The sequence below is a fragment of the Lontra canadensis genome, unplaced genomic scaffold, assembly GCF_010015895.1.
Source record: "Lontra canadensis isolate GAN:19392208 unplaced genomic scaffold, GSC_riverotter_1.0 scaffold4, whole genome shotgun sequence".
NCBI classification, from domain to species: Eukaryota; Metazoa; Chordata; class Mammalia; order Carnivora; family Mustelidae; genus Lontra; species Lontra canadensis.
Genome location: NW_022630998.1, coordinates 43,692,612 through 43,708,660, shown reverse-complemented (window position 1 = coordinate 43,708,660; position 16,049 = coordinate 43,692,612). Strand labels below are relative to the sequence as shown.

Below are 16,049 nucleotides of genomic sequence, written 5' to 3'. Positions count from 1 at the left end.
TGGTAAGGGCTCAATAAACATGTACATGCCCTTTGGAGGGATTCTTTGTAGCCTGCCTGAGTTGAGGTTGCTTAAAAGCAAACTATTAATTTTTAAATAAAGTGATAATTTTTTTCCAATTAGATTTCAGTCTGTCCAAACACTTTTAACTACTTTCAGTACCTTTTTATTGTCTCAAATGATACTGCTCTCTAGAAAATAATCATCAGGTGCATGAATGCTTCCAAAAGTCTTTAAATGAAAAATCACCAGGTTTAGAGGGAGTTTCTGAGGTCACTTTTTCAGTAATTATTTCTTCTTTGTTTCCTTAATCATCTTTTCAACCTAGGCAGCTGACGGGTATCAAGAAGTTATTGAGTATTGCCACCAAGCTTTGCAAATAAGAATTGTCATATTGTTAGGCAGTCATAGATGGTGGATTTAATTTTTTTTGTTCAGGTCTTATTTACCAGAAGTTGTTAATTAAAAGTAAGGTAATTGTAAGACAAAGTCACTTGAACAGAAGACAGGTTTTTTTCTGACATAGTTTAAAATATAAGGTATAGTCAAGTCATGAGATTGTTATGAGCAGTTTTTTAATCCAAGAATCATACTTCTAAAAATTCTTTATTTAAATTCAATTTAGAAAACATACACTGTATTATTAGTTACCAGGGTAGAATTTACTGATTTATCAGTTGCATGTAACAGGAAATGCTCATTATGTCAAGTGCCTTCCTTAATGCCCATCACCCATTTACCCCTTCCTCCATTCACCTTCCCTCCAGCTACCCTGTTTGTTTTCCTAGAGTTTAGCCTCTCTTATGGTTTGCCTCCCTGTTTTCATCTTATTTTATTTTTCCTTTCCTTCCCCAATGTTCATCTGTTTTGTTTCTTAAATTCTACTTATGACTGAAATCATATGGTATTTGTCTTTCTCTGACTAGCTTATTTTGCTTAGCATTATACCGTCTAGTTCCATCCATGTCATTGTAAATGGCAAGGTTTCATTCTTTTTGATAGCTGAGTAATATATTCCATTTTATGTGTATACCACATCTTCTGTATCCAGTCATCTGTCCGTATCCGGGCTCTTTCCATAGTTTGGCTGTTGTGGACATTGCTGCTATAAACATTGGGGTACAGGTACCCCTTCAAATCATTATGTATGTATCCTTTGAATAAATTCTTAGTAGTACTATTGCTGGGTCACAGGGTAACCCTATTTTTAACTTTTTGAGGAACTGCCATACTGTTTTCCAGAGTGGCTGCACCAGTTTGCATTCCCACCAACAGTTTAAGAGCATTACCCTTTCTCCTCATCCTCGCCAACATGTTGTTTCCTGAGTTAATTTTAGCCAAGAATCACACTTATTAAAAAGAGTTTCTTTGTCTTCATATGTGATGGATTTAAAGTTTTCTCATTTGTGTCATTTGCTTTCTACCTCTTACAGAAGTAGTGAAAGGGTAATTCAGACCTGGAAAACTCAAGATTGAGTTTTACTGCAAATAGTGCTATGACTTTGAAAGAAGGAGAGATCCATTTCTCCTTCCTACTTCTCCACTTCCATTTGAAGTGATCAGGACCGGGGTGTCTGGGTGGCTCGGTTGTTAAGGGTCTGCCTTTGGCTTGGGTCATGGCCCCAGGGTCCCAGTATTGCCCCGCCTCGGCTCCCTACTTGGTGGGAGGCTTGCTTCTCCCTCTCCCACTCCCCCTGCTTGTGTTACCTCTCTCACTGTGTCTCTTTCTGTCAAATAAATAAATAATTTTTTTTTAAGTAATCAAGACATAAGAATTTAGAATCCATTACTGCTTTGAAGCTTTTTTCATGTACTTAGAACCTTAGGACTGATGATTCTAGCACTAGCTAATAGTAGGCTCAGCAGTATTTCTCATTTCTACCATTAAGTCATAGTTGTGGAAGTAAGTTAGGTACACAAGAATGTGTACAGAAAGGTGAATCTCTGAGAGCATCTGATGAAATACCGACAGCATTTATTCTGTAGGAAAGTGGCAGCAGTACCATAATTTTATTTTTCCCTGACAAACTCTCTACCTTAAGATAAATGTTAAATTCAACCAAAAAAAGATGTGGAGGGTATCATATGAATTTAGCTTCCTTTACCAATTTATCAAATAGCTTAAAGACCATTTTTTGAGAATTTCAAAATGAGCTCTTGCATAATGATTCTCTTTGATAAAATGTGCTCAAAATATCCAGAATTCACAGTTCACAAACTTGAAATAATTCAGGGACTAGATAGGCAAGACTGTGGAATGTAGTTCAGGACTTTGAACTTGAAGAAGATCCTGCCTTAATTTAGTTGGTTTTTTGTGGTTTTTTTTGTTGTTTTTTTTTTTTTTTATGTTCTTTCCAAGCAAAATGTATACAAAAGTTGAACTTGGCCCAGTTCATTAGTTTGTAACCTCAGGCCTCTTACATAAATTATTGAAGACTTATAGAAGTTTTTTTTTTAATAAGATAATAGGTGAAACCTGAATTTCATAAGTAAATGTCTGTGTTTTGTGAATTCCAATGAAAATGGCACCACACATGACACTATTTGCTGTGCCTAGTGAATATTTGATTTGGCACTTGGCTGAAAATTGCATATTCTTTTTTGTCTCTAATTTTTGACAAAGAACCTGTTTTTTAACATTCAAGCCTAAATATAAGATTATCATTTAATAACCAGTGCTTTATTAGGGCATCTGGGTGGCTCATTCAGTTAACCTCCAACTCTTGATTCTGGCTCAGGTCATGATCTCTGGGTTGTGAGATCAAGCCCTGCTTCAGACTCCATGCTCACTGGGAAGTCCCTTCTCACCCTCCCCTTCTGCCCAACCCCCCACCAAGTGTACCTACTCTCTTACTTTCTATAAAGTAAATAAATCTTTAAAAAAAAAAACAAAAAACCAATGCTTTATTTTAGTTCCTCTCCCAGGTTTCTTAAACCTTGCTATTGTTGGTATTTGGTCTTTTCCAGCTAACAAACATTATGTGTGGTATTTGAGGTCCATTCATTTGCTGTAAGACAGGAAACATTGAGTTTCAATATGAGATACTTTTATGTTACTAACTGGACTTGCCCAGTTTGTGTTTTATAGTAGTTTTCTTTGAGTCCACAGAATGATAGTATTTCTTAACAACTGCTTCCCCCCCCACACACACAGATTTTTTACCCTCTTTGAAAAATGAAGGAAACAGGTATTTTTAATAGCAGTTTGGGAAGTTTTTATTTTTAATGGAGGGTTATTCCTCACCCACTCTCTATTTTCTCATCTCCTAGGAAATCATAAAATGAGTAAAACTAAACTTTATAAGACTTGTACACAATGGAAGTTTGAGCATATAATAAGCAAGTAAGATGGCGACACATTTGGGTGAACTCAAAAACACTTTATGGTTTTTTTTAACTTTTTAATTTCCATTTAGTTATCGTACATTTAATATTAGTTTCAGGTGTACAAAAACAGTGCTTCAGCCCTTTCATACAACACCTGGTGCTCAATACAAGTGCATAATCTCTAAGTCAAACGAACCCATTACTCCCACCCCCACATCCACCTCCACTCTGATAACTACTCTGATAACCATTAGTTTGTTCTCTATAGTTAAGGGTTCGTTTCTTGCCTTCTCCCTCTCATTTTTTCCTTTTGCTGGTTTGTTTTATTTCTTAAATTCCACATATGAGTGAAATCACATGGTATTTTCAAGGTCACTTTTTAAAAAATTGTGTTTTAGGATTCCCTTGAGAGCATATTTTTATTAAGATCACGTTTCTTCTGAAATGAAAACAAAAAATGGGGCATAGAGAACACCACTTGGTGTAAAAAGTGAGCTTTAAGGGGGGCCTGGGTCGCTCATTCGGTTAAGCATTTGTCTTCAGCTCAGGTCATGTTCCTAGGATCCTGGGCCTGAGCCCCAAGTCAGGCTCCCCACTCAGTGGAGAACCTGCTCCTGCCTCTCCTCTCAGCTCATCCTCTCTCCCTCTCTCTGTTTCTCTCGCTATCTCTGTGTCTCTTGCTATCTCTCTCTCAAAAAAAGGAAAAAAGTTAGAGTCTTAGATATTTAGATTGTGAAAAGAAGGTCTCTTCTTCATCATTTTTAGAACACTTTTTTATCCCCTTCAGATTGTACTGAATTTTAATCTGCTTTCCTAGTTAGAAATAAGAGTGAAGTAGAAAGAAAACCTTCTCAACCACTTCTGGTGCCCATCAATGATCTGTAGCTGGTTAATACTCTGCTTGACAGAGTTCTATTTTGAATGCCCATACGATGTTTCCTATAAGGCATAACGTAACAGGTTTATGCCCCTAGGCTTATAATTAATAATACAGAGAATTAGTTTTGAACAAAGTGAATTTATCTGAGTTCAGATCTAATTCTGCCACCTATCTGCTTTATAGTCTTATAAGCAAATTACCTTCTCCAAGTATCACCCTTATGTGTAAAATGTAGTTAATGACACCAAATTTGTAGTCATTAGACTTAAATGTGTTGATACTTGTGAAGTATTTAGCATGCTGTCTGGCACTAGTAAATGCTCAGTAAATAATCAGTTAAGCAAAGTGACTTCAGAAATTTTAAGGTTAACATATGTTGCCTGTTTCGGTAGCCATCTATTTATATTATCTGTTTTTACTTTATTTGTTTAAGTAAGATCTGTGCCCAGCATAGGGCTTGAACTTACGACTCTGAGACCAAGAGCCAACTAGGCAACCCTCAACAGCCATCTATTTTGATATATAACATTGTTTAATGGCCTCCGTTCATGAAATGTAACATCTTCAAAATAATACCAGGTACTTGAGGATTTAGGTGAGGTGCTAATTCTTTCATTCAGCAAAGATTTATAGAATATAGTATGTACCAGAAACTGTCAAGCAACAAAGCCAGAAAACTGAATATAATAGGTAAGAGCCTCAATCTTGTGAAGTTTGGATCAAAATGCTGTAAATAAGTACATTTCTCAGTTCATGATAAATACAAGGGGCTATGAGAGAGACAAGGTGAGCTGTTACTTCTTTTTTGGAAAAGATGACATTTAGCCTGAGACCCAATGAGAAAGGCACTGAATTTGGTGTGAATGATATAGCTAGTTAGTAGTTGGGTGGTACATGTTTACATATGCTAATGAATACCACTTAAACTGTGAATTGACCATTTAAGTTGATAGTCTTTAAAGTTTTTTGGGTTAGATTTGAATGAACATTTTTAATAGAGTATAAAGAAATGATTAATTTTCTGAAATATTTTACAAGTTTCTATGATTTTTACGGTTAGATTTTTGTCTTTATTTTAATGTGATCAAAGGTCAGTCTTTAGAAGTAATTGAAAAAGATTTTTTTTTAAGATTTTTTTTTATTTATTTTATTTTTATTTTTATTATTTTTTATTTTTTTATTTATTTGACAGATCACAAGTAGGCAGGCAGAGAGAAACAGGAGGAGGAGGCAGGCTCCCTGCTGAGCAGAGAGCCCGATGCAGGACTCGATCCCAGGACCCTGAGATCATGACCTGAGCCGAAGGCAGAGGCTTTAACCACTGAGCCACCCAGGCGCCCCTTGAAAAATATTTTTTTAGTTAAAATGTCCTATCCTCACTCTACTAGATTTCATAAATTTTCACTTTTTAGTTTTCTGTGGCTTAATTTTTGCCTCTTAACTGTTTGATACATAGGCAATTTATTTGGTATTTGAATTTAATTTATAAGTTAAATTTCTTATTTTTCCCAGATAGCCAACCAGTTGTGCTTTATCATGTTGCTTTTTTTTCCTGCATCCTAATAATCTTTATTTTACTGTCTAATATATCTGTGTGGTGTTGCATTAATAAACCAATTAGTTGACTATAGACAAATTTTTTAATATATGGTAAATTCATGTCTGCCTCATTTTTTCCCCATTAATTTCCTTAGCTTATTTTTACTTGTTTTTCTAAACTTTAGACACATTCTGTCATGTCCCAAGAACAAATCTTAGTTTTGGTTGGAATTTAAAAAGTTATACATTGGGGGCGCCTGGGTGGCTCAGGTCATGATCCCAGGGTCCTGGGATGGAGCTCCGCATCCGGCTCTCTGCTCAGCAGGGAGCCTGCTTCCCCCCCCCCCCACTGCCTGCCTTTCTGCCTATTTATGATCTCTGTCTGTCAAATAAATAAATAAATAAAATCTTTTTAAAAATAAATAAATAAATAGCTATACATTGAATGATACTTTCGTCATTTCCTTACAGAATGAATATTACTTAAAGGTCCACTTACTGAACTTCCAGTGGCCAGTGATTAGAACCGAGAGATAAAGCTCATAAAGATTCTTTTTTTGTAAAATTACTGTCTCATATTCATGGTGGTGAATCAAAACATTTTTCCCTTTCAGGAAGATCTCTTCTTGATACTGTTCAAAGAACGTCACTCAGGATTTTTCTTAAAGCCTTATTCTCATATACCTTAAGCTTTAAAATTCCTTTATTTTCCAGTTTTTCTATAATGTGGTATTCTACACTTACATTTAATTTTTTTAATGCATTAAGCTTTAAGTCATATGTAAGATTTTCTGTTGTAAATTAATATTTTTAGTAAATCACTGGTGTATGGTTTGGGAAAGTACTTAATATTATATTTAGGAAGCTTTAGGTTATATTCGATTTTAGTATAGAATGGATGAGTATCATACACTCATCTTAGGAATGCTAGTCCAAAACAATATTAACATTTTCTTTCTTTCTTTTTTTTCTTAATTCACAGTGATGCGGTTAACTAAGCCTACTTTATTCACCAATATTCCAGTAACATGTGAAGAAAAAGACTTACCTGGTATGCTTTTATTCTGCTTGTACCTAGGGAAAAGTTGAAACCTGGGTTGCCTGTGTTACCTTGCAATAAGCATAGTCTTTCCAGTCTTATACTAACTCTTTGCTGCATTCTTTGTTGTCTCTTTTTGTATGATATAAGTGGTGGCCATCTACATAGTAGGTCTTACACATAATCTCTTAAGTCAAGATACTACGGATATCCCATGGCAATAAGAAACTTAATTTTAGTAAGGATACATTCATAGTCATGATATCAGAATTTTATTTATCTTCACATGGTCCATCAACTTGTGTATTAGCCATTCCCTTTAAAATTATTGGAGCTCTTTATATTTTGTGTCTCATGGCCTTCATTTTCCTTTGTTTCTGAAGCATTCATTCTCTATGAAACTCAAATTTTTTGCCATAAATTTGTTGTAGTGAAGATAATAAATTAGATTTTTGTTAAAGCATTTTTTTAAAAGTGTTTCTCCCAGCTATTTCTTTGTGGCAGTAAAACTTATTTACAAGATAGATTTTAGAATTTACGTTTTTCTCTTTCTATAGGAGATCTTTTTAACCAACTCATGAGAGATGATCCTTCAACTGTAAATGGTGCAGAAATTTTAATGTTGGGTGAAATGTTGACTTTGCCACAGAATTTCGGGTAAGAATATGTTGACATAAGCCATACTTAAAGCCATTACAAATTATATTTTCATAAAATAACTAATGAATGGAAAAATACTCATACATTTAAGTGGTTTAAAAAAAAAAGGTTAAAGAACACCAAAAAAAAAAAAAAAAAAAAAAAAAAAGGTTTTACCAGAATTATACTTAGTGATTCTGGGGGAGTTTTTTAATTAAAAAAAAAAGATACAGAAAAAGAAAAGGGGCTCCTGGGTGGCTCTGCTCAGGTCGTGATCTCAGGGTGGTGAGATCAAGCCCTGCATTGGGCTCACCCTAGGTGTGGAGCCTGCTTGGGATTCTCTCTCTCCCTCTTCCTCTGCCATCTCCTCCAAACCACCAACACCAACCCCCTGCAAAAAAAAAAAAAAAAGATACATACCAAAGTATGAATAGTGGTTTCTAGGGACGATTAAATTTTAACTTTCTTCCTTAGATCTTACTGCATTTTTTAATAGCCATATATTCCTTTTCTTTTAACTGGCTTAATCTAAATGTCTTTCAGAAAGCTGCTTTCTTGTTCAGTTTCATAGTCCTCTCCTAACACAAGCTATCAGACTTGTCAGCTCATTAGGAACTGTCAATTTTTATTCCTTCTCTTACTCTTAGCTCTTCTTCTCTTCTGGGTTATTAATGAGGAAGAAGCCCTTGGTTTTTCTGTTTTCAACTGAGAGAATTTAAGACCACATGGAATTTTTAAGTTTAAAAATGTTTACAGAATGTAGTTACTGACTGGTGTCTTGAAAGCTTGGAAATATGTTCTTATTTAAAAATTTATGTGAAATATATTTATAGGTTTTTATGTAATATGTATTTATAAACAGGTATTTTTATAAAACTTACCTTACAAAAAATATAAAGTAGTCATTATTTGTGTTAGAGTAACTTAGAAAAATAAGACAAATTGGTAAAAAAATACTCAGATCAACTGGGGGTCTCTTCTAGATTTAGGGCATAAGTTATTTCAAAAATTGCCTTTTCTAGCCTCGTCAGTAAATAATCATTAAGGCTTTTAATATGGATCTAATTTCAGTGGCTTATGTCTAGGGAAACAGGCTATTTATACAGTAGTTGAGGGCCAAGATTTTGTCATGTTTTATAGACTACATCAGTATTTTTAACTGTACTGGGTAATGAATGAGTAGCATAGGGTACACAAAGAAATGCTGAAGCAGTATTTCACTTGATCATTATCCTTTAATAAATTCTTCTCCATTTTAAGTTCTCAGTGGTGCTTATATAGATTGTGTGTTAAAATATGAGTAGATTTCTGCCTAAAAGTTTATTTTATTTCACAGGAATATATTTTTGGGAGAGACCTTTTCCAGTTACATCAGCGTTCATAATGATAGCAATCAAGTTGTAAAAGATATATTAGTAAAAGTAAGTGGCATTCTTGCTTGGTATATATGTATATATATTTTTTTAACTTTTTAATTTGTATTCTTACATTTTTGAAATTTCATTAAGATGCACTTTGATACTGGACTTTTTAATTGTCATTAACAACAGGCATTAATTGAACACGTAATTGTGTAAGATAATATGGTAACAAGCACAGAATCATTTTTCCTTATCCTTAAAGGTTGTGATCACTTGGGTGAGACAGTATGCCAGTTAAAGGTTTAAGTTTGTATTAATTTGTGATAAGTTCACCCTGCAGGTAACCAGTCTCATTTGGATTTTTTTTTTTAATCTCTTTTTTTCAAGGCTGATCTTCAGACAAGTTCTCAGCGTTTAAATCTTTCAGCTTCCAATGCTGCAGTGGCTGAACTTAAACCTGATTGTTGTATTGATGATGTCATACACCATGAAGTGAAAGAAATTGGAACACACATGTAAGGATTAATTTTACTAGTTCTCAAAGGCTTTTCCTTATGTATGCCTTTATTTGAAATTTTCGTTTTATGTCCATTTAGTATCAAACCTATGAACGTACTTAAGAAGGAATTTAATGTTGCAGGATTACATGCTTATCACACTTTAAACAAAATGTTTGTTTTTTAGGGGAAAATATCTTAATTTATTTTCCTGTATTTCTGTTTTCGTGTTTGCATCTACAGACAATCTTATCCAAAAAATAAAAAGCTATGCAGATTTTTAAAACCCAGGTACCACTCTGACCAAAAGTATGTTAATTATTTTTTGAAATGCTAGAAACTGACATTAATAGTGTTTATTTTTAAATTACAACTTCTCAGTTTTGTACAACTTTTCAGTTCTTGTTTAACTATGTATATATATTCTACCCTGAGAATTCAGAAATATAGAACCAAAGTAAGATAAGCTATGAGAAAAAAAATATATCAAATTCTGTATTCCTGGCATATGAATGTGAATCCTCTATTTTTCTTTGAGAGGCAGATATGAAAATTTCAGCCATCTAAATAATTTTAAACTTCCATCTGCCTTACCGTTTACACATACAATAAATTTACAAAGTCCTGTTAATTCTTACTAACTGTATGTCATCCCACCTTCATCTCCACTTATGTCACCATTTTTGCCTCTCTTCCTTGGGTTAAAGTAGTATATAATATTAGCTGTTAATCAGTTCATTGTGGTGACATCTCTTTTGTAGGCACTTCTTAGTATATATTCTGTGGTTAGTATGAGCTTTGCAGTCAAAATTTAAAGAGTTCAAATTTCAGCTCCATCATTTATTAATTACATGTTCCTGGATAAGTCACTTGACTCTTCAGTGACCTACCACTATCCATAGAAAATTCTTTGTATTGGCTTTACAAAGTTCTCTAGAAGCTAATCTGTATGAGCTGCTTTAGTTCTTACCTTTTCTCATTCCTCCCTGTTTTATACTAAGTGACATTGGAAGTCTCTTTCCTTTGCACTCCTCCAAGACTTGAGATAAATTTTTCCCTTCCTAAGGAATGACTCTGTTCATTTGTTTAGCTTACTTCCACTTCTTCATATATCAGATTCACCATGACTTCTCGAAGAGGCTTTCCTGACCTCCAAGACTAAATTAAATACCCCTTTTAATATATTCTATAGCATCCATAACTTGTCATTTTTTTGGTCTTCTACTTAAAATTAATTACTTACGCCTGTCATTTCCATTAGAGTATGAGTTGCATGAAGTCAGCTGTGTCCTCATGATCTAGCAGAGAATAGTGGTCAGTACTTGTTGAAATAGAGTTTATTGAAATTCATTAAATTGTTATTTTATTTTTATTTAAATTTTATATTTATTACAATTATTAAATTTTATTAAGAATTTAAGTTTATTGAAGTTTATTAAATGTGTAAAAACCTCCTTTTAGAGAAGATGAGTCTCTTGTAGAATTAAATAGTAAATAAGAAGTGGAACTCAAATCTAAATCTGGCTTCAAAAAACCCATACCCTGCTATACTGCTTTTTACTGTGAGCACTTGAGAACAGTTACTGTGTTTTGAACAATACTACATCCCTAGTACCTGGCTTATGTACACTTAACTTAAAAGGAGAAATTAAATTTCCTGTATTGTCACCACTGAGTATAACTGCTATTAAAATATTAGTATATGATTTTCTAGTTTTTTATGTGTGTTTATGTAACATATTTGTATAAATAAATAACACTTTTCAAAATTTTGATCATATTACCCATGGTTTTATCTTTTTCAGTGCACTGTGAACATTTTCCCACTTGAGTCAGTATTCTGTGAAAACATTCTTTATGAGATAGTTTTATCTTACCTACTTGGACCATATACTTTAATTTGTTTACTAATGTTGGACATTAGATTGTTTCTAGTCTTCTGCTGTTATAAATAATACAGTGCTGAGCATCCTAGTATTTCCTGTGATAGACTGCTTGTAGTGGGTTTACCATAGGAGCATATAAGCATTTTTAAGACTCTTACTTAAGACTTGTTTTCTAAATCTCTTTTAACCACTAGCAGTGTAGAGAGTCACTTTCTCTAACCCCTCACCAATCCTGGTAACACCTATAAAAGAATTTTTTTTTAATCTTAAGAAGTGGAAAAAATATGTCTCATTATTTTATTACTTTGACCTCTTGTGAGGCTGAATGTTTTCACCTTTTTGTTAGCCATTTATGGTACTGTCATCTATCTATGTATCCTTTCCTCCTATTTTGAGCAAGATACTAATGTTTTGCTTATGAGATTTCTCTTCATTTCATTAGAAGTATTTTATCCCATTTTGTCTGCTTTTTGTTTTAACAGGATTTTGATTTTTCAGTTTATACATTTATGACTCTTTTCCTTTCCATTGCCCATTTATATTAAAAAGTCTTTCCCCATCCTAGAATTTTTTTGAATTTATTTTTTTTCTTCTAAATTATATAAACTTAATTTGTACATTTAACTATTTGATTTTTCGGATTTGTTTTGGAATATATTTCACTATTGTATATTTAATTTTGCTAATCAGAGCTTTCTTGTTCATTGAATTATATTTTTATCTGCTAAAATTCTTTTTTCCCTACTCTAGGCTCATTTGGCTACGCTTTTACAACATTGGTTACAATATTTTCCAAATTTGTGAGTAAAATTGAGGTGTATTAGATTTATTATTAAACAAAATCAAAGATAATTCAGAGATATCTTTCCATTTCAGCTTGGTGTGTGCAGTGAGCTATACAACTCAGTGCGGAGAAAAAATGTATTTTAGAAAATTCTTCAAATTTCAGGTATTAAATGTGACTGCGTAAATAGTTTACAGATTTTTTTTCCCCTGTGAAGTTATTCCTATCTATCTGCAGGGAAAACAGCCTCCAAATAAAGCAAATAGCTTCATATGTCTGCATTTGTCATAGTACTAGAAATCTAAAGTCAGACTAAATTAAGTAAAAGCAGAGAAATTATCATTGTCAGTGTAATATTTCACCTGCAGATTTTTTTAAGTTTATTTTTTTATTTTTTTAGTAATCTCTGTATCCAACGAGGGGCTCAAACTCACCACCCCGAGATCAAGAGTTGTACACTATTCTGACTGAGCCAGCCAGGCACCCCTCAGTTACAGATTTTTATCCAAAAAAGATTGTCCTGTTTTTATACCTTGACAAAACTCACAAGAATATACAAGAGGGATAAAAGGAGTAGAAAGTCCAGATAAATTAAGTATAAATCTTATCAAATTTCTAAAGAAATATTTAAAGAGAGATAATTGACTTGGGCTGAGTGGACCAAGCTTCCTTCGAGGATTCCATGAGTCACCAAACTTATATGTAGAGTTTTGTATTTATACAGAGTTTTCACTCTGTGATTAAAAATAGTTAAAACCACTGGTTTTAGTGGTTTTAGGGATGAAATGACCACATATAACCCTTTAAATTAGATCTAGATATTATGCAATATATATTTTTCATACCTATCTGTTTTTAAGTGGAAGAAAAAGTACTAACAGTAGGAATTAATTAATTAAATTATTAAATGTACCCAGATTTATTTTGGGGCACCTGCCTGCCTCATTATGTGGAGCGTGTGACTCTTGATCTTGGGGTCTTGAGTTCAAGCCCCATGGTGGGTGTAGAGATTACTTGAAAAAAACTTTCAAAAAAAAAAAAAAAACTTTCTAAAAGAAAAAATTTTGCTGTATCACTCATTTAAGATTTTGCATGACTTTTAAAAGAAAATAAAAGATTTATGCACTTATTTTAGTAAACATTTTTGTGAAATATATAGAGAAAAATACATAAAATACATATATTCAGTTTAACAAAAATACTATGGAGTAAACACACATGTAACTCATGTGACTATTACCCAATTAAGAAATGATGGTTGTCTTTTAAAAATACATTTGGGATTGTTTTTTGGGTTTTTTTGTTGTTTTTGCAAAAATATTGCATACCTATTAATAAAGCTTTTTACAATTAAAATTAGAAAATGCCTTTGACAGATATAAGCCCTGTGATTTAAAATAAATAAACAGGGGCGCCTGGGTGGCTCAGTGGGTTAAAGCCTCTGCCTTCAGCTCAGGTGGTGATCCCAGGGTCCTGGGATCGAGCCCCGCATCAGGCTCTCTGCTCAGTAGGGAGCCTGCTTCCCTTCCTCTCTCTGTGCCTGCCTCTCTGCCTACTTGTATTCTGTCAAATAAATAAAATGTTAAATAAATAAATAAACAAACAAAAATAAATTATAATCTCCTCTGATTGATATGCTTTATTCGACTAGGTTCTCAAACCATTGGATGTGAAAACCAAATTTTACAATGCAGAGGTAAGTGTTTAGCACTTAATAGGAATTCAGATTAAAAGTAAGATCTTACTTGACTAAAATTCTGATGTATTACATTTCATTTCATGTTGAAGTAAATTGCTGAGAAGAGTGTGAATTACTTGTGAAAAATGAGCCTCAAGTTTAATCAAAAGAGAATAATTTCACTGTAGATCTTTTAGTATGCTGTTTTAAAATTACATAGAATCAGTGTATCTTGAATTTTATTTTTGTTAATTTCATGAGGCTTTCACCCCCTTTCATTAAATCATTGCCCTAAATTTCCATTTAATGATTATTGTTACTATCTAAAAACCATAGCAATTTGTTAAATATTTACAGTGTGATTCTGAAGTAGTCAATCTAACCCTGCAAAAATGATTTAATATTCTTGGGAAATATTGACAAATAGAACTCAGTAAATTAAATTCTTTGTCCCGGGAAATCAGTGTGTCAGTTGCAGTTTGTTTATTAAGTTCAGTGAATGGTTAGAAGTACTTTTTGGAATAAACAAGATTGGCAAAAATAAAAATACGGTAACTTAGAGAGTAGAAGATAATCTATCTTCTATTTGAACAAAAGAGATAAAATAGATTTTGCCGTAGGAAGAAGGTTTTATTATTTGGATTTTTCTTAAAATTCTACTTTAAAAAAAAACAGTAAAAGTAAAGTAAAAATTCTACTTTATCTTGGCTTCTAGAGTTCCAGAAAAAAACGATTTCCTAATGGGCCCCTTATTCCTGCAAAAGTCATGTCTTTCCTACCATAGTGATAAATTCAAAAATATTAAAATACAGTATTTTGAAATGAAAATTATGTCTTTATTACTCTAAGTTTAATGATCAGAAATTTATAGTCCCATGTCAAATTTGTATGTATTTTTACCATCAGCATCTGAGTTTTTATTCAGTTTAGTTTGTACTACAGATGGGCATACCAAGAGAGGAATCTGACCTGCAGTAGAGTCCTACTAGGACAAAAGAAAAAAGTACATAAAATAATAAAACTACCTAGTATAGTATATGTCGTGAATCTGAAGTACTGCATGAAGTCTAGGGCTGAGATTTTACAGTAGTTTTCAGAGAAGATGAGAAGGGTAACTGGAGTGGAGTCTGGAAATAATAGATGTTGGAAACATAAAAGTGTCAAAGCAGTGAAGGATTTCCAAGCAGAATTACAAATGCACCTGGAATATGGAGTACTTAAGTAAAGAATATGCATATTTCATGGGAAGATACAGTCTCATCAAGGGGATTACTAGCTCCCCCTACTAGTTTAGAGTTAACATTTCTTTTCAGGGCTTAGGGGAGTTGTCATACTACATGTGTATGCTGCCTTTTTTGTTTTACTGGAATACTTTTGATTAATTATAGTATAGCTATTCCACTTATTAAATTTTAAGTGGTCTTAATTTATCGTTTTGCTAGGAAGGAGTTCATCCATAGTATGAGGGAAGATAAGTAACTATTTTGCAAGAGTATATATGTTTGCACATTAGAAACAAACAGTGCTGTAGGTGGTCTTTTTTCTTATAATTGGCTCCTAGGAAGGCACATATTAAACTATTTTAGGTTTTCTTTGCTGCAAATGTAGTGATAGATTAAGATACTTGTCAAATAGTTGTATAACACGAATATTTCGAGTGATTTTTGCAGTTTTTAAAATTACTTGTTATTCTTGAATAATATTATAAACGTGATATACTCCCCAAAAAGGAAGGGTAAAAAAATCCCAAAATTCCACCACACCAAAAAATAATGGGCTTTTCATTAATCCATGTTCTTTCAGATTTTACTAACTTATGTTTAATACTGTTTTTATAATTATAGTAACAGAATGTTGCTTTCTTCAGTTAACATTATATATAAACAAAATTTGTAATCTTTGCCAACAAATGTCAACTAAGAAAATTTGTAAAATTCTGAACCTTTGAAAATAGATATTTCTTTAAAAACCAGGAGTAAACAAATAGTATTTTTAGGGTCTCTAAGATATTCAGTATTACCTATTAGGAAAACAAACACTATACAGCCTATAGGACCAAGCAGATTTTATTGACCCCAACTAGAAAATTCAGGTAGATTATAGGAGTTCATAAACCACACGCATATTGGTAGGTGATGTTTATTACTTTGTGCCATAGTTCTTACACATTGACTTTTATTAGCCCCACAATTGTCTCAAACATGATTTTTTACTCTGTTTCTAATAATTCTAGCACTATGTGAATCACTGAAAGGAAAACAAGTTTGTTACGAGAAATTTTGTTGCCGTCTTCTAAAATAGGAAAGAAGATTGGTGACATTAGCAACTAGGTTCAAACATTGGGTCACCTGCTGGGAATAGGGCTCCATGCCAGGTAGTAGAGAGAAATTAAATATAAATTGGGCATCTTCCCAATCCT

The 16,049-nt window shown here is 33.0% G+C and overlaps 1 protein-coding gene across 6 annotated transcripts in view; it reads left to right on the top strand.

The window, feature by feature from the left end:
- TRAPPC13 (trafficking protein particle complex 13) overlaps positions 1-16,049 on the top strand; it is a 30,454-nt gene that overhangs the window by 5,138 nt on the left and 9,267 nt on the right. For all 6 annotated transcript variants that reach the window (XM_032849614.1, XM_032849596.1, XM_032849589.1 and 3 more), the window contains exons 2-7: positions 6,729-6,797; positions 7,343-7,442; positions 8,761-8,845; positions 9,173-9,300; positions 12,045-12,117; positions 13,604-13,648. In XM_032849614.1, coding sequence (XP_032705505.1) covers positions 6,729-6,797; positions 7,343-7,442; positions 8,761-8,845; positions 9,173-9,300; positions 12,045-12,117; positions 13,604-13,648 — 500 coding nt within the window. The remainder of the gene's footprint in view (positions 1-6,728; positions 6,798-7,342; positions 7,443-8,760; positions 8,846-9,172; positions 9,301-12,044; positions 12,118-13,603; positions 13,649-16,049) is intronic.